The sequence below is a fragment of the Octodon degus genome, unplaced genomic scaffold (genome assembly GCF_000260255.1).
Source record: "Octodon degus isolate 3935 unplaced genomic scaffold, OctDeg1.0 scaffold00030, whole genome shotgun sequence".
NCBI lineage: Eukaryota > Metazoa > Chordata > Mammalia > Rodentia > Octodontidae > Octodon > Octodon degus.
The window spans coordinates 17,496,783-17,523,376 of record NW_004524606.1 but is presented as its reverse complement, the minus strand read 5'-3'; the positions used below and the strand labels follow the sequence as shown (position 1 = coordinate 17,523,376).

The following is a 26,594-nucleotide window of genomic DNA, read 5'->3' as shown; positions in this document are numbered from 1 at the left end:
CCCCCGCGTCCTCCCCGGGGTCCTCCGCCTGGCTCCTAGTCTGTGCGCTGGACGCGGCGAGCGCGGGGGATGGGTGAGGCTTGCAGGCGTTCCTTTTCCCGGACATCTGTCTTTGTTACTAAGGGTGACAGCTACTGGGTACTGGGTACTTAAGCCCGCCGAGCGCCCTTCCTTAAATGCTGTTCCTGAGTGGATTCCTGCGTGTACACCTCCCCAGCACTCTGTGGCTCTGTTTGCAGGCGGGAAAGGCACAGGCAGATTAGTTCAGCGACTGGCCCAAGGTCACTCAGCTGCAGAGTCAGGGCTCCAGCGCGGGTCGGTCGGTCAGTGCAGCTGTGTCTCTTAACCGCTTCTCTGGGAAGGCAGCGTTGGGTGTCTCTTTCTCAGGCATGCAGGAATACGCTTCTTTTCAAAGACTAGTGAGGAGAGAGTATAAAGTGAAGTTGTATTTCCTCTATGCTTTGGGTGAATTTAGACCTCAGCCATATCTAGGCATGGAATAATTGTGCAAGCTAAATATAGAATGCTATAGACATGTTTTCCAAGAGGTACATCTGTCAAAGAAACTATTATGTGAATCCCTTAATTATTATCCCAGGAACTGTGTTAGTTGGTACAGAAATGGAAAACGGTATGATGTGCAGTCCGATATTTAGGGTCACAATCTAAGTGAGGCTGTTGAGAGGAGTAGCTAGCAAGAGACAGTTAACTTGGGGCCAGAGAAATGAACACTGTTGTGCGTCTTTGGAGAAGGGTATGGTTCAGGGGTCTGGGATTGGGAAAAGCCTTAGGAGGTACGTGTGGAGACATCCATAAATATACCTAGATACAGTTGTACAACTTAGGTAGGTTGGGTCTAAATTGCTGGGCAACTTTCTTCTCTTGCTGTGAGATTAGCTGCTTTTCCTAAAGGTTACTGAGAAACATTTTCAAATTTTATGTTGTTGCCTAAAGGAACATTACTAATATTAATTTTGGAGTATTTGTCCCCTGGGAGTATCATGGGTTGAAGGAGGAAGAGACAGAGGGCATGTACACTGTGTATGAGGCACCTTTTCTGTAAAAATAAACCATGATCAGAGTCACTCTGGTTGTTCCTGAAGCTATCATAGCTGAGAGGTCATAAAGGTAAGTGTGTCAGTCCTCAATAGAAGAGCTGAGCTGTTTTGTCAGAGGCATCAGCCTCACTCTGTGTGTGCCAAATCCAGGGTTTGAGGGAGAATGGTGAGATGAGGAGGATACTGATGTTCAGTTGGCATTCACATAATGCTCCTGCATGAGATGAGTCATCAGGCCTCACCCCGGTAGCTCTGAAAAGTCAGCATATTTTTTTTCTAAAAAAAAAAAAAATCAGAGGGCCCAAAGGTGTTGTAGATGTATATACTTCCCCCAAATTATGTATGAATTTTATTTGTAGAGAATTATTGGATCACTGGTAAACCCATGTGCTATGAGTTGAAGAGCATTTAAGTGCTAAGGAAATTATTTGAGAAGCAAAGAACCTATTCAGGTGAAATGAAACACTGACACATTAACACAGCTGAGGGAAGTGGGTTTTAGCCATATTTATGAGAAAGGATGCAACATATAATGAAATTCTTTAGAGTGGATTGCAAGACTTAAAGTTTTAAAAAATATTCTAGCCTTTGGGATGCAATAGTTGATCTTTTAAACTTTCTGAACTAGAAAAATAAATTAGGCCTTTCCCCATGCCCAGCTCTAAAGCTGTGCTTTCCAAGTTACAAATTTAAAAAATTAGATTCATATATTTTTTCTCATCAATTTAGATTTTTCTGTTACCACTTGGTGAAACTTCTATTCTTAGGGAAAGATGTATGAAGTGTTAGACTGCATCTAAATGAAGATAATTATGTTCTCCTTGATAAAGTCTTATATCTAGGAATTCAAAAGAAATAGAAAGTCTTAGGCACCTGCTATATAGTAAAACATTTGTATTTTCTGTCAGGAATGTAACAAGATGGTTTGATGTAAATAATTGCACAAAGGAAAAACATAACTGCTTTGTAATGACAGTTTATGTATTTGGAAATTTATTTGAGGAATTTAAAAATACATGAACAAGGAGGTTGGAGAATTGAGATTCAGTAAGTTTTTACAATTAGTGTAAGCCGGCCTTTCTTGCAACAAGTCACACAGGAGAATTCTTTCTTGTTTAGCAACATCCCTTGACATCTACTCTAAAGTAGCATTATCCTGCTTATTACAAATAAAATATCTTCAAACATTTCTAAATATCCTCCGAGAGGCAAAATCACCTCTGGCTCAGAATCACTGGTCAAGGATACAAAATTACCCATAGCTGACATGAGAATGACAGATTACCCTTCTGACTCTTATCCCTGTCTTTAGACATTAGGTTTCAAAGTAGATGGGGCCGGGGAGATGGCTCAATAGAATGAGCGCTTGCCTGGCAAGCATAAGGGCCTGAGTTCAATCCCCAGTTCCTCAAAACAAACAGAAAAACCCCAACAACAACAAAAAACTCAACTGCTTATGTTGTAAGGTAATAATAATAAGCTTCTCTTCTGGAGAGTTAACAACCTAAGTTTGCAGACCAAAAATTAGAGAAAAAGAAGGGCTGTAAGGACAGCCAACATTTTGGCCCTAGCCTCTCAAGGTCAGTGAGGACTCAGGACATAGGAGAACCTGTACTGTAACATCTTTTCACTCAGTTGTGTCCCAAATTTTCTGATCAAGGAGATTATAGGGCTACAGAGGAAAGTGATCGATGATGTAGAATGTGCCTAAGGAGAGTCACATGGAGAGAAAATATTCTCTGAGGCTTTCACAGAGAGCAAATGGCCGTGACTCATCCACATGGCTGACAATGACAAAGGATCTTTCAGAGTAAATCCTGAGGGGATTTGACTGACCTTGTCAGATACAAAAAGTTACATTTCTTGTTTTATAGGTCTTGCTTTATCTTGATCTTAACCATCCAACAGAAAAGTATGAAAATGAGGTATAAAAAGTAAAGCAGTATTAATATGCTGAGCTGTAAAAGGCTCCAGTCAACAACTTCTGACATTGCCAGTCCTATGAAAACCCACTGCTATTATGGACTGCTGGACTATATTGGATTATTTTGCTGAATTCACACACCTACATTATTTAAATGACAATGGAATACTCTTCTCTGACAAAACTAAACAAAAAAAGGGGATACAAATGAAGGACCATTTTGTATCAGTATATTCAAAATAGGATAGAGGGGCTGGGGAGTTGGCTCAGTGGAATAAGTGCTTCCCTGGCAAGCACAAGGACCTGAGTTCAATCCCCGGTTCTGAAAAAAAAAAAAAAAAAAATAGGATAGATATATACTTTCTCTTAATTCAATGAATGAATAAAGAGGTTTGTTCTAATAGTGTTTGTGGATAGGCTATCATGTCTGTATCTTTCTTGTACTATGAATAACCACTAAAAAGACAACAATATGCAGTGTATTACTGAAACTCCTATTAATCAGTTTTGAAACTGTCTCATTGCTATTTGTTTTCAATAAAATTATTTAAAAAAATAAAGTAGATCAGAGTAGTTTTCATAATCTTAACCTGTGGAGAAAATGTTCTAAGAATTTCCTTAAAAATGTTTAATGCTTCATGTCAACTCTTTTTAAATATAAAATTGTAAAGCACAATTTCTATGAAAATAAATGCAAACATTTCATAATTAAGCATAGTGACAGCCAGAGAAGTGGTGTCCTGGAAAAATAGTATGAAATTCTTTCTGCTGGGTTGTAATGACACTTTTTTTTTTTTTTTTTTTTTTTTTTTTTTTTTTTTTTTGCTCATTTATTTCATTTTCTTCTCCTGTGGGAACCACTTAAAAGAGTGTGAAAGAACTTCAGATATTGTCTTATTCAAGCCTGTCATTTTTCAGATAAGGAAGTTTGGGTTGGGTAGGTGAAATACATTGTTTGGGGAATCAAAATTAACTGCTCACAAGAGAGAAGAGAAAAATTTCTCATACGGAATTTCAAAGAATTTATGCAGATATTTTCCCTACATTGCCCTTAAGTGTAGATGGCATTTAAGTGATTTGCTTTCATAAAGTACACTGAAAGGAAGAGAAAAGTAAGTTTACATTAGATAACTTGACAAACATTACCTCAGCCAAATGATTCAAGTTAAAATTAGTGGTTGATTAAGTCAGGTTGATAGGATGTACTCTTGATTTGTGATGGGAATGGCACTTCACTTCTGTCCTCTTCCTCCTCAAAATATATAACCTTAGCCTAACTAGGAGAATTACCTCAGTCAAATGCTTGAGGGGACTATAAATACCTCACTAGTACTCTAAAAGGCCTTCAAAACCATTGTCTGAGAAATCCCATCTGCCCAGAAGAGGATAAAGGACCATGACAACTAAATATAATCCATTCTGGAGAGGATCCTCTAACAGAAAAGATTAGCTAAAAACTAACAGAAATAAAATGAATTCAGCAGACAGTAATTTCCCAGCACTGGTTTCCTTATTTGTGAAAAATACGTTATAGAGGTAAATGGAAGTAGCATATATAGGAATAACTGTGCTATCTTTCCTACATTTCTGTAACTCTTAAACTTTCTATAAAGTTGATTTTTTTAAAAAATGAAATCTAGCCCTCTAGCTGTTACTTCTCAGTACTGTGAAGATAACCAAATATATGTGATGTTTACAGAAACACTGATTCTTAAGGAATGATGCAATTCAGAGGGGACATAGATTAGACATTTTTATAGATCTCTCACTTTTTTAAAAAAAAAATAATATTCTACTCCTGCAGCAGAGAGTGAAGATGATGAAATGGAAGTTGAAGACCAGGATAGCAAAGAACTCAAAAAACCAAACATAAATTTTGACACGAGTCTGCCAACCTCACATACAGTATGTAATAGATATGTCAAAGTTTCTTTTAAAAAAGTAGACTGATTTAAGTTATTTTGGATTTATCTCATGTTAAAAATTGTCAATAAGAACATGGACTATATTCTAGTAGATAAACAGTTTTTTCTTAGTAACTTAATACTACTGTTTTCCAGTAGATATAAAATCTTAATTTTTACAAAGCTTAATACTCTATAAAAATTCTTTTAGGAGTTTTCTCCTTTATAGTTTTGTTAGTAATTGAGCTATTAAGTATGCATTCTCTGTACTACTAAGTTCTGGGGTGTTATTGAACATGTTAACCTTTTATACTTCTCATTTTTGATATTTGGACATAGAGATACTTCTTATCTCAGTCAAAATAAGACATAATGATTTACAAAAGTTTTTTGAATTTGTGTATAGGTGAGCATTTTCCCTAAAAGATTGCAAAATTCTACTTCTAACAGTAAATATTAGCTAAAAAATTAGATTTTTATGTAGGCTGCTTATATACCAAGTTTTTTTGATAAATAAATATTTGTACTGTCAGTATTTCTTTGACTCTGATTTGATTAGTTCACTGATTTTATTTTGCTATCTCAGCCATGACACTGTGTCTGTGTTCTTGGGTAGTACCTGGGTGCGGACATGGAAGAGTTCCATGGTAGGACCCTGCACGATGATGACAGCTGTCAGGTGATTCCAGTTCTGCCCCAGGTGATGATGATCCTGATTCCTGGGCAAACTCTACCTCTGCGGCTTTTTAGCCCTCAAGAAGTCAGTATGGTGCGGAATTTAATTCAAAAAGATAGAACTTTTGCTGTTCTTGCATACAGGTAAAATACTGTTTGCTGAATGCATTTGCTGTCCTATGAGTTGTGGGAGAGATCACTGTTGAAGCTAAATGGGAACATAATTTACAGTCAGGACAGCCATGCTGAGAGTGTGGAGTTAAGAATTTTGTTGGGGGAAAGATTTGCAAGTACAAATTGGAATGTATGTTCATTACCACGAAAGCCAGACTTCATCCTCACAGTTTCGACTCCTGATTCTTATGGACTGTTATTTTTTAAAAATATATTTAGTACAGGGTCTACAGAGTCTCACTACAGACTGGACTTATAGTGATCCTTCTTGTTTTTCAGCCTCCCAAGCGCTGGGATTACAGGCACACGCCACTCTGCCCAGTCTCAATGGCTTTCTCAGCTGGCTGGGGGAGGCAGGACTAGCACATATGCCGGGATAAAACCCTGGCCACTGCACTGTGCCTAAGCAGGTGCTTTAGTCCACTGAGCTATCTGGCCGGCTCTCTTACGGACTTTTTTACTTGTAAAACTTAATAAAAAACATTTCTAGATTTGTAGTTTCAAGAATTGACCTTAAACAGAACTGGGGCTTTTGTGTCATAAAAGATTTTCTAAAACTGTGAATTCTCATTTCCTTTTCTGCAAATTCTTAAATTTTACCAATACAAACCTGTGTAAATGGAAGCTGAACTTAATGTCTGGTAGCACATGAAGGAATTCTGTGGCGGCAGGAAACAAATGCAGGATGTACCCACCCAGTGCAGAACTGCTGGTTAACAGCAGAGATGATGGCTTAACAAAGTGGAAGAATGTTTGGTTTGGACAATATGTTAAAGGGCTTTTTGTCTGAGATATCAGTGAGAAAGAGTTCCTTCCCTAGGTGTTCTAACTATACATCTTACATCTTAAAGCGTCCTTGTATATTCTCCACGTTATTTTAAAAAATTATACTAGCTTTGCTGTGTGACTTGATTGCTATGTGTTGTTTTACAATGTGTATTGCTTTTGTCATCAGTGTGTTTTAAAATGCTCAAATTTTTTTTTTCCTTTTAAAATTTACCCTGCAAGTAATATACAGGAAAGGGAAGCACAGTTTGGAACAACAGCAGAGATATATGCCTACAGAGAAGAGCAAGACTTTGGAATTGAAATAGTGAAAGTAAAAGCCATTGGAAGACAGAGGTTCAAAGTCCTTGAGCTAAGAACACAGTCAGATGGGTAAGAAATACCATGTCTTAAAGTGTTCTGAACATCTTATAGTGAAATGTTTTTTCTTGTAGTTTTTCTGACCCTTCATATTTTCTAACTTTTTTTCTAGGAGTTTTCCTTCTCTTACAAGGTATAATCTAGTGGTTTCTAATCTTTGTGTGCTTCGAAATTACCTGGAAAAGTTTTAAAATTCCAGAAGCTTGAGATCCAGTATTACGTCCCATCCCCTAGAGGGTGGTTTAGCCTAGGGTGAAGCTGTAGATCTGGATGATTTCCAGGTTTGAGAACACTAATGTAAAGCCAAAGTCATTTGGAGCATGTGTTTTTTTGGGATGAAAGATCTCCCATGCCAGCAGAAAAGGGAAGTGACGCCAGAGGATTGTGAGCATACTTTGTGCTCCCAAGGATAGGTTTGATATTGACAGTCATGCTAGTTTACATCTTTCAACTACTTCATTTGAGCTGTACCTGTACTGCCTCTCTTGCAGAGTAAACTTTGTATCACCCAGAGGTGAAACTAACATGTGATCGAAATTTTTGTTTCTACACCTTACAAATTGTAGGCTATCTGAGTATATTACTTTTAGGTCACTCATTTTGACTCAGCTCATATGGTTTTTTCCCTAAAATCAAGGAATACCACATTTTTTAAAACTCCAGCTCATCTTTATAGCAAATGAATGAAGCAAAGCATTTATTTTGACTACAGGATGTTCTTTTTATGGGGTGTTTGTCTTCTGTGGCATATACAGATAACTTTTGAAGTTTTGTAGATATTCTTGAATCCCAGCCCTACTAGTAAATTGGGTGAAAATTTCATCAGACGTCTGTTACACACAGTCTTCAGAATACAAAAAGGTTTTGGGGTTTGTGTTAAAATTTTTAAAAGAATCAGCTCATTCACATAGTAGCATAACAGTTATTGAATCATGAAACTAACTGTAGATGAGTCAGGTGGACTTAAGATTGGATAGAGGAATATGGGATGGGGGTTGAACTCAGGGATTTCGTTGTTCCCTAGTACTTTCCAGAACATTCAAACTCTCTCACAAGTCCTTGAAGGGTTGTATGTCTGCCTCTTTCCACAGAGGACCTGTTTAAGAACAGTAACTAAGACTTATTTACGTTCTATGTTTAGGACTGTAATATCACATGACTATATGAAAGAAAGATCTCCAAAGGCTCTGCATCATGATAATTAGTTGTTTTATAACTTTGGATTTTGCTTACAATGCCATTTTAAAAGTATTTGATATCCATGGACCTAGACAGTTTTCGTTATTTTTGCAAACACTGAGAAACAAGTGAAACTAACTTCTGAAAACATTTCTCAAACCGTGCTCTCTTCTGATACTTGTGGAAAAACTCTTTTGAACACAAGAGGGCAGCAGATCACTAACTCTAAAAACAGGTCAAGGAATATAGTTTGACTCTAGTGAAGATTAATGCCAAACTCTTAAGAGCCAGAATCTCTAGTAATTTGTAGATTATATGAAGGCCTCCTGGAAAATGTGTTTCAATTTAAAAGGTTTCTGTGCAGTGAGATTTCTTTGGCTGCACTATCCCCCAGTCCTGTAACCACCTTTATTTAAAACAATAAAATCCAAGGGCTGGGGAAATGGCTCAGTGGAATAAGCGCTTCTCTGGCAAGTGCAAGGGCCTGAGTTAAAGCCCCGGTTCCACAAAAAATAAATAAATAAAATCCAAGAAACTGTAGAGCTAATCTAGTCCAGTGAAGTACTACCTAAGATCCATTTGTGTTTTTTTTTTTTTTCTAAATCATGTTTCTTATATAAAACTATACTCATAACTGGTAGCCTTCCTAAAAATTTATCATTTTCTGCATGCATGGACTTTCTTTTAAAATAAGAAAATTGAGTTACTGTAATTCACTTCAACAATTCTTGTTTCTTAGCTACAGGGGAAGAGGGGATTAACATCCTCCTGGAATTCTGAGAGAACCCTCTTGTCATAATTTAGATAATTAAAAATTTATATGTATATCCACACATACAAATGCATATATATATATATGCTGTAAACATGTCATTTTAACTGAAAATGTATAAATGCACATTCACTAATTTCAAGGTTTTTGAAGCAGATTTACACACTGGAAATGGTTGTAGATTTTTTTGTGCTTCCATTTTCATTACCTACATTTTGGTGCCTTCTGTTTCTCTTTAGATTTTCCAAAGCCATCCCAAGGTGTGTGCAGTGCTGACTCCTTCCATATTTGTACAATTTCTTTCTGTACTATTAGAGTTCTGTGTACTAATTTGAAATATTTAATGTTTATTGAGACAGTTTTATTTTTATATTCCTATTTCATTTTGTTTTTCTAACATTTATATAGATTATGTTGCTATACTCAAAAAAGTGCCATGAACAGATTGGGAAGAAACAAAACCAGTTTATTTCTAGTTCTTCTCTAAGCAGCTGGGTTAGAAACAAAACTCAACTGCTCAGGAAAGAACTAGACCTGTGTGTATTCAAGAGCCTCTTTAACAGGGAAAATGGACATGATTTAGTCTTGCCAGGGAGTTCCAATGGTAAATGAATTTATACCATGATTTCTAAGCCACTGTTTCCATAACATGTATGCTTTTATCTTATTATAAAGAAAGTCTTCTAATGGCTTGGTAAAAACTAATTCTTAATTCAGTTACTAATAACCTTATGAATCAGATTTCTAAAAGTTCTAAAAGATTATATAAATTTTTACCTTAAAAATATAATTATGAAACTATTTGAGCCCATACATCAGGTATGTAAAAATGGAATTGTCTTGTATTTACTGATACAAGAACGTAATATATAAACATTTGGCCATGGTTTGAGCATAGTAAATATTTAAAAATTATTTTCTGAAGTCCTAGACCCATACATTTTCTGAGTGTTTTAATGAGCATGCCAGAAAGAAAATGAAGTTGGTAGAGCAGGTGTCTAATAGTAAGTTAAGCTAGATATTTTGGCACTTAGTTATTTCAATTAACGAGTAAGTAAGAATATCAGAATTTCATTTATAACTTTTTGTGGATCAAGAATGGTTATTATGAAAAAAAAGAATGGTTGTTATGAAACACTGCATTAGGGTTTTAAACATAAATAAAAATGAAGCAAAGACTTCAAGTATATTTGATTTTTGTTACTTGGAAAGTGCTTTGTTTTAGCATATGGATGTCATAATCTTCATTTCAGAAGTTACGTGACAGGATAGACAGTGCCTCATAGGTACAACTTTTCTACTTACATTTTCAGTTACAATCTCAGCATTTTAGAAATGCTGACTTCAACATAAAACAATTTTTTTTTTTTTTTTTTCTTTTGTAGAACCGGGGATTGAACTCAGGCCCTTGTACTTGCCAGGGAAGCACTTATTTTACTGAGCCATCTCCCTGGCCCTAACATAAAACAATTATGTGGGATTTTTTTTTTGGGGGGGTGAGACAAGGTCTCACACTGTAGTTCTGGCTGGCCTTCAACTCTCTTTGTAGCCTAGGCTGGCCTTAAATACTTCTTAAGAAAAATGTGATGCATACTTTGATCACTTACAAATGAACATTTTAAGAGTAAAGTAATACACATAGAAATAAAGGCTCCATGTAATCCTCTATTCTTTAACTACCAATGTAAATAGGTTTGTTATTTTCCTTTCTATACCTGTTCCTAAGATAGGATGATAGATGAGAAAAAATGCATATAAGATTTGGGGGGCATAGGGAATAGAGCAGACGGGAGGGCCAGGGTGTCGCAGCAGCCTGTAAAATTACAAGTGTTAGTATAAGTAGCAGTAAGCTGAATGATGATTGACCAAAAAATTAAAAAAAAACTGTGTTTCATTTATGACTTTATTTGAAATGTAAAGATTTTTCCTTCTAATTTCACGAGATTGAAGATCCATGCTGTAGGTTATTATTGGTATTAATTTGGGTGTAATTTATGACATTCTGTGAAAAATTCTTGTATCATTAGCATTTGGTGAGTATTTAAAAGAAAACATAGAAAGTCATATTAAAAAATTACCTTCAATGTGTAGAAACGTATAGTTTGAGTTAGTTTATCTTAAAAATGAACACCCTGCTTGGTTCTCTTTATTTTAGAATCCAGCAAGCTAAAGTGCAAATTCTTCCTGAATGTGTATTGCCTTCAACTATGTCTGCAGTTCAGTTAGAATCCCTCAATAAATGCCAGATATTTCCTTCAAAACCTGTCTCATGGGAAGACCAGTATTCATGTAAATGGTGGCAGAAATACCAGAAGGTGAGAAACTAATTTTTTATGCATCTTCCAAAAAATTAAGACAGGTTGCTTTTTCCTGTTTAAAGAATCACAAACAAGACACTTGATTCATTCCCAGACACCTTCTGTGACAGTACTATAGCTGCATTTGATCATAGTTGAAGCTTTTAAAAGTTTCGGAAGCAGCTATTTATGAAAAATAGTTTTTAGTGATAGTGTTTCCAAAGCATTTTTAATTTATATGTATCAGTCTTGTATCAGTAGCTTATGACTTTTAATTAGGAAGCTGATAAATTGTGATCGGTCATGTTTGGCTGTTGAGCTATAAACATGTATTACTTTAAAGGGAGAAGGTGAGATTGAGGTGGCACAGAGTGGAAGCAGGAAAGTAAAATGTTTTCCTTCTTCTAGGCTTTTTATACAAGTTTTTTTTGTCTGTTTCAGAACATAGTGTTGACCCATAAAAGTTGACCTGAAATTCAGTGAACTTTAAAAGTATCGCTTATTTGGGCATTAGTTCTTAGTTGCATCCTTTTGGCAAAATTATTCTTTTAGGAAGAATACAAAAGCCTCTTTTTATTCATGCGTAATATTATGCCTTTAAGGGGAAAAAAGTTATTAATAATGCTTTCTGCCTAAAAAAAAGGTTTACTAGTTTCTACATTTAGACTGAGTCAGTTTTTTGATATTTATCTTCTAAAAATACATCAACAGTTTTCATTGTAATGATGACAGTCCTTTGGTAATCATACCTTTGTCACGTAGTGACAGTTTTAAATTTTTATGTAAGAGAACATAAGGTCCTAATTTGATGTAAGGTGGTAACATAAAAAGGGCTAATACTCTTGATTACACTACCACTTTTAATTTCTCCAGTTTTCGGAGAGAACTCTTTGTAGAATGGAGTCTTTGATGGATGTCAGGCTTGTGACTGACAGCACCTGTAGATATCCTGATCAATTCATTGGTCAGCCTTATGTGATAGTGTGTTTTAATAAGTATGTCCAAAAAGTTTCTAGTACAAGGTATAGAGTGCTTAGAGACTCCCCAACAACCATGAGGGTACTGTTGTTTAAAGGCTTAGTTATCTGATGTTGCCATAAGTTGCAGGGAACTTTTGTATAGCTGTGAAATACTTTCCCAAATTTATTACAAATCAAATACATGTGTGTGTCTGTGTGTGTGTGTGTGAGAAAGAGAGAGAGAGAGAGAGAGAGAGAGAGAGAGAGCGAGAGCGCGAAAGAGCACGAGCGCACAAGAGAGAATGCAAGAGAGAGCAAGAACAAGAGAATGCAGTTTCACTGTGTTGTTCAGGCTGGTCTTAAAGTCACTTTGTGGCCCATGCTTAAACCTCCCAAGTATGGACACTACAGGTATGTACCACCATGCCCAGCTGTTCCCTATTTGACAATACAATAGAGAGAAGTTTGGATCCCATGGTGAATTTGAACATTATTGTAAAATAAGTACATCAAGGAGAGCTCCATCAGTAGGTGGGCTCCAAGGAGTGGTTTCAGAATTTACACCAGGTATTACCTTAATAATGTTGATGTGGCAAGGTAACTGTATCAGGATGCTCCGTTCTCACCTCCATATCAACGTGTTTATTTCAATTAGATATTTCTAGACAGTCTTAAATTCATATAGTTCTTCCATACCAGAATGGGTTATTAAAACTTTTAGCGATTTAAAAATCTCAAATTAGGGCCGGATATATAGTGTAGTGAGACCGCAACAAAATAAAATCTTGAATTAGTCTTTGCAAACTTCTAAGCATAGGATGAAAACAACTGTAGTTTATACTTGACAAACACACTGTACCACTAATTCCACCTTGTTTTCAGGATCTTATAATCTTAAACCCGGACTTCAGTTAAGCAAATAAGCCTTCTTGAAAATCAATTTTTGTGTGAATTTTATGGGATTAAAATCTTCCCATTCTGTGGTAAAAGCACCACAGCATGATCACACTGAATTCAGAGTTTATGTTTTACACTGGGGTTGTCACTAGCTCCTCAGGAACAAGGGAAGACTTCCAAAGACCAAGTGAATATATACATTATTTGTTTGTGATGAGATTATGTGACCGAAAGCTGTTGTCTTTTTTTCTCTATCCTGGACTGTCAAACATTTCTCACTTAGTTTTCACTGGAAAAGTTAGCAAGGCAGTCAAGAATGAATTAGATGCATAAACATTTTAGGAAATGGAAATGCCTTCATCCTGTATACAGTGTATTTTCACACTGTTGGAAGAGTTCATGTGTTTAAAGTCTTGAGGTGTTTCAGACTAAAATTTGGGATCTAGATCACTAAGTCAAAAGAAATTATTAGTCTATTTTAGACCCAGATGATCTACAAACCCTTCTGCTTTAAAGAGAGATTTCCATGTGTAAAAGAAACTGGAATCTAGTATAGAGAAAAGGGATGGCAGATACCACTGGTGGGAGCTTTGCATGCTACACTTGCAGCTGGACTATGAAACAGTGTTTCTCTTTAGAGAAAATCTGGAAGTCGTTTCATTCCTCTTCATAGAATTTACTGGCATTTGACTTACACATTCCACCATTAAAAGAAACAGTACATGTTAGGAGAGATACTTGCATGGTACTAAGTAATGTAAGCTGATTAAATTGCCATATACTTTTACATCAGGAAAGTTGAAGGATCCAGGAGCATAGTTTGCTTGAGATGTATTCAATTGACTCTGCAAGTGTTTCCACACACTTTTAACATCTGCTAGTGAAATCCTAGAAGAAATAAAATTTTTGTGCCTCTTTATTCTAAATCACTTCCTGTGAAAGGAATGTCCTGTTTTTTTTTCTTGTATGTAATGATTTCACAAAATTCTCGAGTCCCTATTTTATCATAATGTGACTTCCACTTTTTTCCAGCTAGTTCTTCATTGTCTCATTATTTCCTGCAGAGTCCATGCTTACCCCATTCATTTGTGGTGCTCCCTTTATCACAGGCCAAATGTTTTTAAATTTTTAATTGTATTTACCACACTGTTGAAATCACTGACAGTTCATAAGTTGTGTAAAAATGAACCAGTTTATTAAATGCCCATTAAAATATATTTTCCATAGTGAAACAATCATTTTTGTAGTACAAAACAATGTACAAATGTATAGTACCAACATGTAATTTGGTGTGGCACCTATTATCAGGATAAGAAAAATGAAAACTACTCTTTATATATAAATTTCAATTGTAAAGAAAACAAAACGCCTCTTCCGGAGGGTTAACAACCTAAGTTTATGGACCAAAATTAGAGAAAAAGGAGGGCCATAAGGAAAGCCAACATTTTGGCCCTAGCCTTCCAAGGTCAATTAAGACTCAGGACATATGAGAACTTGTACTGTAACGTCATGTAACTCAGTTGTGTCCCAAATTTTCTGATCAAGGAGATTATGGGGCCAAAGAGGAAAGTGATCGATGATGTAGAGTGTGCCTAAGTAGAGTTACATGGAGAGAAAACATTCTCTCAGGCTTTCACAGAGAACACATTGGCCAAGCAATGGTTGTAACTCATCCACATGGCTGACATTAACAAAGGATCTACAATCTGAGGTACAGGATCTCAGCATAAATCCTGAGGGGATTTGACTGACCTTATCAGACCCAAAAGCTACAACTCTTGTTGGCTAGGTCTTGCTTTATCTTGGTCTTAACCATTCAGCAGAAAAGTATAAAAACGAAGCATAAGAGGTAAAGCCATGGTGTTACGTTGAGCTGTAGGGGACTCAGGTCAGCAGTTTCTAACACTGCCAGTCAAGAGGAAGACCCAATACTATTATGGACTACTGGACTCTTTTAGAATATTTTGCTGAGTTAGCACACCTATAGTATTCAAATGACGGAACTAAACAAAAAAGAGGATACAGATGAATGTACATTTTGTATCTGTGTATTCAAAGTGGTTTGGATAGATATATAGTTACATTCTCTTAATGAATAGAGGAATTTGTTGTAATAGTGTTTGTAAATAGGATATCATGTCGGCATCTTGTACAGCAAATAACCACTAGGAAGAGAGTATGCACTGTGTTAATTATTGAAACTGTCATGCCAATTTGATTTGAAACTGTCTCATTGCTATTTGTTTCTCAATAAAATTATGGGAAAAAAACCCAAAAACTTGGCACAAAACTATTCTTACCTCAGTCCCCTTTTTAGAGTAAGCCCTCTGAAATTCTTTATCTGTGTTATCCTGAAAGATTCTAGAAGCTGTATTTACAAATCAACTAAGTAGACTTGATACACCATTCATATTTGTGAGATGTGTTTTATATAACTATACAAGCTGAAGAGAAGTATACCACAAAAGATGAGCTAGCTTTTCTAGAACAGCTGTCCAGATTTTGAGTCTTCAACATCCTGAAATGTGTGAGTCCCCTCCCATTTAGCTTTTTGGCAGAGGTCTCCTGTCTTTTTTTTTTTTTTTTCTGGCTGGCTCAGTCCATCCTGAGGGTAAGGCTGGCGTGGCATGTGGTGCCAGGGTCAAGCTGCAGTCCCCTGTGCTTCCCTAAGCAGGTGCTTTAGACTGCTAAGCTATCTCGCTGGCCCCTCCTGTCTTTATCTGGGTAACACTGATGGTAAGCTCTAAAAATTTATAGGCATTCTGCAAGAATATCAGCACCATTTATTTTATAAAATGATTATACCTGAAGAAAAATTTAAAACCAAAAATTTAGGCTCTTGAAAGTGTCCACTGACTGATACTTAAGTAGTATTCATTTTGAGAACAGGATTTACTACTAAGATTAGGCATAAAAGTCCTTAAAATGAATCTGTTACCCAGAATTGGAACCCATTGGCTTGTTTTCTTTCATTTACTAAATTTCTATCTGGTAATGAGAACTAGAACTGAATGATTATTTCTTTACTGCTCTTGAGACGGTAGTTACGGCAGTTAGACAAACCCAGATACATATATTGATACAGATCTATAAATCTAATCTATATTTACATATATACAAATATATATGATACATGCTAGGGAAATCATAGTTTGAGGAAGCCTTCTAGCCATGCATATTGTAAAGCTTGACAGAAGAGCAATGAGGGATTTATACTAAAATCCAAGCCCTATGAGGCAATAATAATTTCAGTCTTCAGTTGTCCTACTCACTGTCATCACAAATGCATAAAAGCACTGCCTGACAAAAGTTACCTGTTTCAAGTATGTTGAATGAAGAATTCTTGTACGTAAATCCTGACTACTCCCCAGTTAACAGCTTTAGATGATGTTTACCATCATCCTGTGCCACTCTTAAAATGGAATTTTTGTAGGAGGCACAGGGGTAAGACAAGTAAATTTCTTGTCACATCATTAAGAAGTGACATTGCTTCTCTTAAAATACCCAGAATTACTGCAATTTGGTGGGGGGCAGGACTGTGTTTTAATTCTGTAAGTGGACTGTGACAGTAATTCTCAGCATTAGACATTTGCTCTTAAGGCACAGTTTATTGCAAAGTACCTTAAAGGTTTTATGGTCTGACTCAGGCTTAAACTATTACAGTACTTCAGCATGTCATAAGAAACCTTTCCAGGCCATTTTGGGGTAGCTTCAGAAAAGGATTACATTAAGCAAGTTTCTTTCCTCAGTAAAGGATCCACTGGTTTTAGCTGTGCCCTTTAAGCTGTTTAGGATAGGTCTGTCTGTGCTATGTAACAGCTTCTAAAATACTTGAAAAAATTTTTATGTTCCCTTGAGAGACATTCCAAAAAACACTCCATCTTAAGACATTTTGTTTGACAACTGAAGTTCCTATTTATGATAATGAAATAGAGCAGCATTGTTGTTGTTAGATTGTAGCTTTGTCACACAACTAGGTAGACTGGAGTGAATAGTGTGCACAGTTGCATAGCGTATTTCATGACTATCAGGTGCTCTTTGTTGTCTTCATGTATGTGACTTCCTTTTTTTTTTTTTGGTGGAACCAGGGATTGAACTTAGGTCCTTGCGCTTGCCAGGGAAGCGATTATTCCACTGAGCCATCTCCCCGGCCCCTGACTTCCCTATTTCATATCTGTTCATTTGGTCATGCAGATGAAAGATAGGATCTTTTATTTTGTTAAGTATTTCCTTGCTTTTCTTGTTCTGATCTGTTTTGAATTGCCTATTTTTCCATCCTAGTTTTATGTCTCATGTTTTTTTGTTTTTAAATGAAACTACATTTATACCATGTGAAATTTACTTTTGAGAAAAAATATGAGCATTTTTATATTTTGTAGGTTTAATGTACTTTGCAGTTTGATCCAATACATAGACTATTCCCCAGTAACATTCATGTATTCTGTTGCTGTCCAGTTTGTTTCAGTTAACAGCACTAGTATAGTATTTCCTTCTAGTCATCTTTTTTTGTTATAGAACATTAGCTGTTTTCAAAAATGTTTTAGTTTTATGCGTTTATTTCTCCAAATAAATGTTTAAATTATGCTTATAAATCTGTCTTACTGGCATTACATTGCATATATACATTGAGGACTGATATCACCATTATATCTTCTCTTCAAATACTGAAATTTTGTTTTCACATTTTTATATAGATTTAGGCATGTTTTTATTTACATCCTAAATTAACAGGAGTTAGGTAGTTGATTTTCTCCTTTTCCTGGTGTTCAGGAAATGGGACTTAGTGATCATTTTAGTATTTTGGGGATTTCATCACATTTTACAGACATTTTGAAATGTATTTTTCACCACCAATAATGTAAGTTGTAATTCAAATATATAGAGAATGTTTAAATAAAAAATTATTTTTAGTAAAGACATACATCATTTTCCCTACTTTGGGAGGAACACTTATCCCATCATTCTTGCCAGTATCTAAAGCAGTTCTAAAAGTCCTCTTTTGAAAGTATCTTTACAAGGACTGATTAGAAACAAATGCAGTGAATGCTGCCATTGCATATCATGCAACAGAAAGTCAGCTTTATAAAAACATTACTCTGCCCTCATCTACCACCAGATCTAGCACTATGCAACTTTCAGCTCTTCCTCAAAAATCAATGATCATGAAAGGAAAATATTTCATTTTAGCATGTTGCTGCTTTTTTTTCTGTATTTTAGGGAAGGGTCTACGGAGTATTAAGGGTCTCACTACTAGATTGGACTTGTAGTGATTCTTCTCTTTACAGCCTCCTGAGAGCTGGGATTACAGGCCTGTGCAACCATGCCCAGTCAACATTGCCCAGCCCAGTCAGCATTGCCCAGTCTCAGTTGCTGTCTCAGTGTGCCCCTGGGGCAGGGCTGGCATGGCAGCATGCAGGGTTCGCCCCCAGCCCCTGCACGTGGTTGCAGGCACTTTAATCCACTTGAGTTTATTTGGCCAGCCCTAGTTTAGCATGTTTTATTGCAATCCAGTATCTTTTTCCTTTAATAAATTTTTAAAATTTTAAGCTTCACTATTTTTAATCACAAAGACAGTGCCTAGGATAAAGGCAACTAATATGCTCATAACAGGTCTTTTTCTAAAGGTTAACCTTGTTTTACTGAATCATCTTGTACTTAAAATTCTCATTCTTAGGCCTCATAGCCCTGCGAGAAAATGGAGCTAAACATTCAATTCCCATCATTTGTTAGCTTAGTAATTTTTGTAATGTCAGACTGCATGACATGAGAGCGTCATGCGTTGTATGCCCAGTATGCTGGTGTAAACCTAAGCTAAGGTTTCTTCTCAGTTTTTGCTGCTGCTGTTTTTGTAGTGCTGGGGACTGGATGTGTAGCTTATTTTTAACAAATATTTAAGAAGAAAAGTTTGTAGGTAGAACAAAGCTTACAGAATAAGAGCATAAAAAATATTTACAACTGTGCAGCATTTTAAACTGTTATTTTACAAAAATTAAAATGTTTTTTAACATTAAGTTTATAAAGTAGAAAAACAATGAGCTTATTACTTAAGAAAAATGTATATAAAGTCAGCATAGCCTACGTGTAAGTCTACAAGAGCTTAGAACAAGATTCTAGGCCCTCACTTGCATTCTGTAGTCTCTCCCTGACCTATGTTGAATACAGTTGCTCTGTAGAGCCTGCTGAGTGCCCTATCCAGGTGTACTTTTTTTTTTATCTATTTAGATACTTTTACTGAACCATTTCTATGTTTAAATACACAAGTATTTCACCACTGTGCTACAGTTGCCTGTAGTTTTCAATGCCATACTTAACAGGACTAAAGCAGTAGAGTATCATGTAGCCTAGGTGTCTGGTTACCTTCTGTGAGGCTATCATCTAAGTCTGCATAAGCATTTTCTGTGATGCTTGTGCAGCAACAACATATGCATTTCTCATATTTTTTCATCAAATTTTGTATGACTATATTTAAACTTCTTCAGTAGGAATTAGGATATAAAAGCATGACCATCCAATGTGACTAATCATTTGTTACGGAATTTATTCTACAAAATCTTTGTCCTTCCTAACATAAAACTCATGTGCTTACATTGGCAGCACAGGTGCCAATATCATCTTCTAATTTTTCAAATGACTTTATTTTTCTGCTTTCAGAGAAAGTTTCACTGTGCAAATCTGACTTCGTGGCCTCGCTGGCTATATTCATTATACGATGCTGTAAGTACTCACGTTCAGGTACTGCGGAAAGCTATGTCGTGGTTAAAGTTAACAAAAACAAAACAGAGCTTTCACTTCATTTTCAGAACTAATACCATTTATTATAAAGTAACAGCAGGCAGGAGTCATAGGTATTACTTTTTCTTGTTTATAGATTTTTAAAGTCTCTAGTGCCTTGAAGTTAAGGGAAAGATGTGATATTTTAATATTAAGCACCAGAAATCTCTTTGAATTGAGTGGTAGTTACAGAAAATTCTTATGCAGTGATGTTTTGTATTTTCTCTAAATAATACTAACTTTTATCTTCTGATCACTAATCGGTCTACTAATGCATCCTTGAATGCTTTTGTTCCTCAAAATTCAACATTGATCATTACCATGTTTTACAAAACATTCAAAGAGGCAAACGGCTAGACTAGTTTAAAGAATGTTTGTGTTTAGGGCTGGTGATGTAGCTCAGAGGAAGAGTGCTTGCTTAGCACACATGAATTGAACCCTCAATACCACACAAAAAGACATGGTTTTGGTTACAAAAGTTGGGTTCAGAGCCCACTTTCTATCACTTTGGGTTGGAGGCAAATTCTCTTAAGTTTGTAGAAAATGGTGATAGCAGCAGTAAATATATGTGGTATATGGTCGGTTTTCAACAAATACTCATTTTTCTTTGTAAATCACTTCACCCACAAATCTGAAGTCTTGGGGAAACGAAGTAGGTTTTGTCAACTTAAGATATATGCACATCTAAAGGAAACTGCAGCAGTTTGTGAGCCATTATACACACCATGCTCCATACCAGAGTACTTTGTAGAATGCCAGTTGAATGTACAAGTAGTAAATGAATGCCACATAAACTATACATTGAGGCATGGGGAGGGAACGAGACAGGAAGGGTGGGCAGGCTAGGCTGGCTTCACAGAAACCTAGAACAGCTTTCCCAGATGAAAATGTGTCCCATGGGATAGACAGACTAGGGGTGAGGAAAGTGTGGGAAGACAACTTCGGCTTAGCAGAGGACTGGGCCTTGGTTATTTTTGCAGAGGAAAGCAGACATTGAAGCTTGGCCTCAGGTTGGAGATCTCATCACACAGCCGTGACTAGAAGTGTTACCTGTATATTAGTGTTTCACTGAAAAAATGCTGAAAAGCTAACAATATTAATTCAGGATTTTATTATGACTATTTTAAGGAAACCTTAATGGATAGAATTAAGAAACAGCTACGTGAATGGGATGAAAATCTTAAAGATGATTCTCTTCCTTCAAATCCAATAGGTACGAAAAGTTAGTTTCCTTTGGCCTTGATATGCTGCTAAAAGAAATTTCAGAACTTTACTTTTCATTTGCTTTAAGCTGTTGACAAAATATACTGTGAATACTTTCGTGCAAATTTTCCATAAGAGGTGGCTGTCTAAAAATGTTTCCTGATGGTAGACAATCTTTTTCCTATTTTTTAACTTTATAAATGACCCTAACTCCAGGGCTTGACATACAGTATCTACAACCACTTAAGTGGTTATAGATAATCACTTGAACATGGACTAGGTACCCCCTTTTAATTAAAAGGAAAATAGCTGGTGTATTTCAGAAGCATTCTGTTTCAAAAGAACAGCAGGTTTGTAAGTTAATCTGATTCAGAAATGTTAAAAACCTAAAAGTTACACCATGTCTCTAAGATTTTTCTTACAGAGTAGCTGCTTGCCTTCCTATTGATGATGTCTTAAGAATTCAACTACTTAAAATTGGTAGTGCTATCCAACGACTTCGCTGTGAATTAGACATTATGAATAAAGTGAGTAAAATTTTGTGATACTCAGGTTTCATCAGGCTAAAAACTTAGAATGCCCTGTTGGGATCAATAAAGCTATATGTAAAGTCCAATTACCTAGTCACATAGAGAAAATTGTTCACCTGTCATGGTTTACATTAAAAATATTAATGCAGACTGAATATTGCTGAAACATTTTGCACCATTCTAGGGTCAGGAGTAGTCCAGTAAATTTATGCAGATACTCCAAAATCTGAAATGCTTCTACTTGCCTAGAAAAGATACTCGGGCTTTGAAATTTAAAAATTGCAACTGGGATCAAGCCTGTAGAAACTTGAGATGTTTTATATACTTCAAATATGAATTCCTTTTTGGAACCTTGTGCAAATTATAAAACATTCCTCATAATACCACTGTTTTAAAAATTCTAGAAAATCATTTTTTCATAAGTGCATAATTAGCAGATCTCAGATTCAAAGTTTTCTTGTTCTATTACAAGTTTCTTGATGAGCTATGTAATTTCATTGCCACTGATAATTTCTCAAAATTTTTAGTGTACTTCCCTTTGCTGTAAACAATGTCAAGAAACAGAAATAACAACCAAAAATGAAATATTCAGGTAAGCTTATATTTCTAATATCCTTCTGCATATGTCACCTATTATCTTAGTAATTTCCCTGCATTCTGTAAATTGAGGTAATTAGCAGTTTCAGGGAATGCTTTCTTCCAGTTAAGATAGACAGCAACAATGGATGTGTAAGAAAATACAACTAATGAGGATGGTAAACAACTACACAGTCCTTTCTTTTCTATTCTTGCTGAAACTGTGAAGTACTAGAGTATGTTCTCAGTGCTTAAAGGCCTAATGTGAATGCTTGAGACATACTTCAGTCATTTTTGCCGCATAAAGAAGGGCATGCTTCTAAACATGTACTAATCTTGTTTGAGAATTATTCTGTGATAAATTCATTAGAATTATAAATCATCAAGATAAAAAAAAAAAACCAAAACCTGATGTCTACATGTCTACAAAGCAATGAGTTCAGATCAGATAAGAAGTTTTTATTATATAAAACCTAAAAAAAAAAAAAAATTTTTTTTGTACCCAAGATTGAACTCAGGAACTTTGTGTTTGACAGGCAGGCACTTATACCCATGTGCTATATCCCCAAGACCTTAATATACATAATCTTGAGGAGAGTTTTATAGCTATTACTATTTTCCTTGGGTCATCATAATTTAACTGAACAAAACTGGGATGTCTGCCCAACCTTTTATTCTGAACACTAAGGTTTTGGTATTTATCAAAAAGATTAAGTCCAGGGGCTGGGCAGATAGCTTGGTGGTCTAAGCACCTGCCAGGCAAGCACAAAGACCTGGGTTCAATCCCTGGTACTGCATGCAGTGCCAGCCCAGAACCTGGGTGTGCTGCGCCAGCCACAAAAAACTGGGTGTGATGGTGCATGCCTGTAATCCTCGTACTGGAGAGGCTGAGCTGCGTAGTAAGACCTTGTACCAAGTAAGTACAAGATTAAAAAGATTTAAGTCTAGCTTGTACATCACTGTTTGATTAACTTTAGGGGAAAACCTAACTATTTAGAAAAAACCTGTTTTTCCTCTTCATATTGAGCTCATCTATGTTTATCTTTGTTTTAGTTTATCCTTGTGTGGGCCAATGGCTGCTTATGTGAACCCTCATGGATATGTTCATGAAACGCTTACCGTATATAAAGCTTGCAACTTGAATCTGACAAGCCGGCCTTCTACAGAGCACAGTTGGTTTCCTGGGTAATACACCAGTGGTGTTGCTTTGTTCTGTTTCTGTTTTACCTTCACTAAGTACAAAAAACTAGCTACAATTTTAATAAAAATAGGTATGGCATGAGTAATTTTATTAAAATGCTCTTAAGTCCATGGACAGAAATATCTATCCTACTTTTTAACTCTTCAGTATGTTTAGGGAGCTCAAAGGTCAACAATTATAGTTGTCCACAAATTACTATAGTTAACCTAGTTATTTTAATTTTCTGTGACTTCACTAAAAATCAACTATTTTATGATTCATTAAAACTATGTTTGTATCATAGCCTGTGGAAATACAAGCAGAGTAGGTTTTTTAAGCACTTGACAGACTAACAAGTTTATTTTCTTTCTTTCTTTTTTCTTTTTTCTTTTTTTTGGTGGAACCGGGGTTTTGAACTCAGCCCCAAGCACTTACTCTACCAAGCCATTTCCCTGGCCTTAGTTTATTTTCATTTACATACTATTTTAGCCCAGTAGTTCTCAGTATGCCCCTAGGGACAGCTCTTGTGAATTTGAAGAGTCCTCTCTGCTTCATTACCTTAAAGAGCTTGACTTATCTTTTTGTCTCAAATTCTGGGTTACCGTGTAGTTTGAAAAAGAGACGCTAGGTAAGGATTAGTGATCACACATGTACTAGACCAAGGACCTGCTGACAAGGATTGTGGTAATGTATTTGAACTAAAACTACAATTTATTTGTAAATACTAAAGTGCTAAATGTGAGATATTATACCTAGAAAAAAACTAATCGTTGCAATTACAGTTTAATGTATTGACCTTAAGAACAAAAGTATCACCGATTTATACTTACTGATCATCTTATTTTATGGCAGTTCTAAAACCTTACATGGAACATCTCCTTACCTCATCTAATGTAATTCATAAAAATTAAGTGCATATTTCTACAGGTGATTGTAGTAGAAAACAAAGGGAAAGCCAATGAAACTTAGAATAAACTGTATAAAGAAGTATATAGTAGCAAGATTCTCTTCTCTTTGCAATAGAGGGAAAATTTAGACATGGCTTTAAGAGTAAAGCAGATTTATGGCTACTTGAAGAAGGTTGGCACATGAAATGTACAGATTAAATCTTAGTCCAGTGCTTGTATTTTAAATCCTTTTAAAATTCTTAAAATTTGAAAGATTTTTCTTTGTAACAGGTTTATAGGATAGATTTAGGCATGTTTTTTTTTGTTTTTGTTTTTTTTCTTTTTTTTGGCGGAACTAGGGATAGAACTCAGGCCCTTGCCCTTGCGTTTGCCAGGGAAGCGCTTATTCTACTGAGCTATCTCCCTGGCCCCATAAAAATGTTTTCTTATCCACTATCTTTTATTTTGTAGGTATGCCTGGACTGTTGCCCAGTGTAGGATCTGTGCAAGCCATATTGGATGGAAATTTACAGCTACCAAGAAGGACATGTCACCTCAAAAATTCTGGGGTTTGACTCGATCTGCTTTGTTGCCCACAATCCCAGACACTGATGATGAATTAAGCCCAGACAAAGTAATACTTTGCTTGTAAATGGATATGGTAGGGTAAAGCAAACTAACAAATTCTCTGATGAAATCTGCTTTGGAAATTACTGCCTCATATATAAATCAGCAACATTTACAAGGACAGTTATGGTTTCTTAGACCAACTGTGTTTGAGGATTTAAGTTCCAGTACCCTTTCAGAGAAGCTAAAAATCACTCTAGACTACAAGTTGGGTTTAAGAAACACCTACCTGAGTAGCTTAGAGCTATGGTTCTGTGGAATGTGCCATGTCTGGAAACCTGTTGTTTTTAAGACATGAGACATCTTTGAAAGTGACGTGACTACCTAGTGCATAATGAATTAATCATCCGATCCTATTTAGGAGAGAACATATTGACCACAGTACTGTCAGTGGTGAAAGTTCTAAAAGCTGGGGTGCTGAGCACAAGTACATGAGAGGCAAGACTGCGTACATTATTTTAAAAGGACTTTGGGTTTTTTTATCTTTAGCTTCTCTGACAGTGACTTGTAAATTTTCAAAATATTAAAGAGTAAAATAAGCAGTTTGAATCCAAAACCAGTTTTTGTGTACTTGAAGTATTTGTTAAGCTAAACCCTAGTTACAATGTTCCACAAAGCAGTTTTTCAAAACTATAATTTGAAACTAAACATGTTCTCTCCATGCAGAACAAAGGGGACACTGTATTTTGTGGGTTAATGTACACTGAAAACAATCTAAACTGTAAGACCAAAACTAAACATTGTCTTTAAGTAATGTAGGTATAAAAATGATATTTGAGATATGAGTCTAAGACTACATTACCACCTAAATCTTTGGGGATATATTCAATGGCTTAAGTGGGCCCTCTTACATTTGTGTAATTAACTTTAGTTTTGATATTTATTCACTGCTTTCCATGCTTCAAATTAATCAGGTAAAAATGTTTAATCAAGTCTGTAGTATGAGACCAAAAGCAGGCTGTTAAATTTCACATCTACAATTTTATGTAAGAAGAATTCAAAGCTACCCAAGAACAGCTATGCCCTCCCTTATTCAGTATGCCTGAGACTGTTCTACTCTGCACACTCAGATTTACTCCAGATGGATTCCAGGGAGTCCTCTTCAGTAGCACAGGGCGAAACTCTGCACACACTGAAATCTAAACCAGGATGCAGGTGAGAAAATTACAGCTTCTACCTTTATAACCAAAAAAGTACAATTTCAGAACATTTTATACTGTTTATTAATGTGATAAAGGCAGATCTCTAAAACAGCTAAATCTGCATACTTGTACAAAATAGCAATTATGTGACACTGGGTCTAAATAGTTCAGTGTTGTATGATATACTTACTGACCTGTGCGAAGCTGTTTCTGAGGCTCTCTTTCTTGTAAGTCTGTCTCACTTTTGTTGGGCTTTAGCAGAAACAAGTGTTTTCAAAACTTGTTTTACCAAGGTCCAAAAATGGGTATTTGCCCATAAAGTAAAAAGATGCTATGACTGGCTATGCAGAAATGAAAAATCAAGTATAAAAGGTCAATATAGGAGCTGAAACACAACTTTCAAATAGTAAAAGTAGTTAATGTTCACTTTAAAGAAATTGGCTAACCATGACTCCTGATACTATGAACAGTAACTCCTGCACACATTTACTTTTCCAAACCAAAGGAAAAGTTTTATTTAAATGACTATCTAGAGAGTAATCCTCAATTTAATCCTGTAACTTCACCAGGCTTTACATGTATAGGTAAAGAACCTTGTGACAGGAGTATCAGCCACTCAGGATATTGTTATTCATATTTTAATGCAAATCTGTCAACTTTTTTTTCAGGCACAAGTTACATTTGGGATTCATA

At 35.8% G+C, this 26,594-nt stretch overlaps 1 protein-coding gene across 3 annotated transcripts in view; it reads left to right on the top strand.

Annotated features, from left to right (window-relative positions):
• Crbn (cereblon) overlaps window positions 1-26,594 on the top strand; it is a 30,975-nt gene that overhangs the window by 350 nt on the left and 4,031 nt on the right. The window contains exons 2-12 of one of the 3 annotated variants that reach the window (XM_023713336.1): window positions 4,787-4,887; window positions 5,503-5,705; window positions 6,744-6,893; window positions 10,988-11,147; window positions 19,637-19,699; window positions 20,885-20,969; window positions 21,371-21,486; window positions 22,017-22,081; window positions 23,119-23,250; window positions 24,604-24,766; window positions 25,830-25,914. In XM_023713336.1, coding sequence (XP_023569104.1) covers window positions 4,787-4,887; window positions 5,503-5,705; window positions 6,744-6,893; window positions 10,988-11,147; window positions 19,637-19,699; window positions 20,885-20,969; window positions 21,371-21,486; window positions 22,017-22,081; window positions 23,119-23,250; window positions 24,604-24,766; window positions 25,830-25,868 — 1,277 coding nt within the window. In that variant the 3' untranslated portion in view covers window positions 25,869-25,914. Of the gene's footprint in view, window positions 1-4,786; window positions 4,888-5,502; window positions 5,706-6,743; window positions 6,894-10,987; window positions 11,148-19,636; window positions 19,700-20,884; window positions 20,970-21,370; window positions 21,487-22,016; window positions 22,082-23,118; window positions 23,251-24,603; window positions 24,830-25,829; window positions 26,593-26,594 lie in introns of those variants that run through there. The other 2 variants (XM_023713335.1, XM_004629527.2) reach the window with 2 other exon arrangements.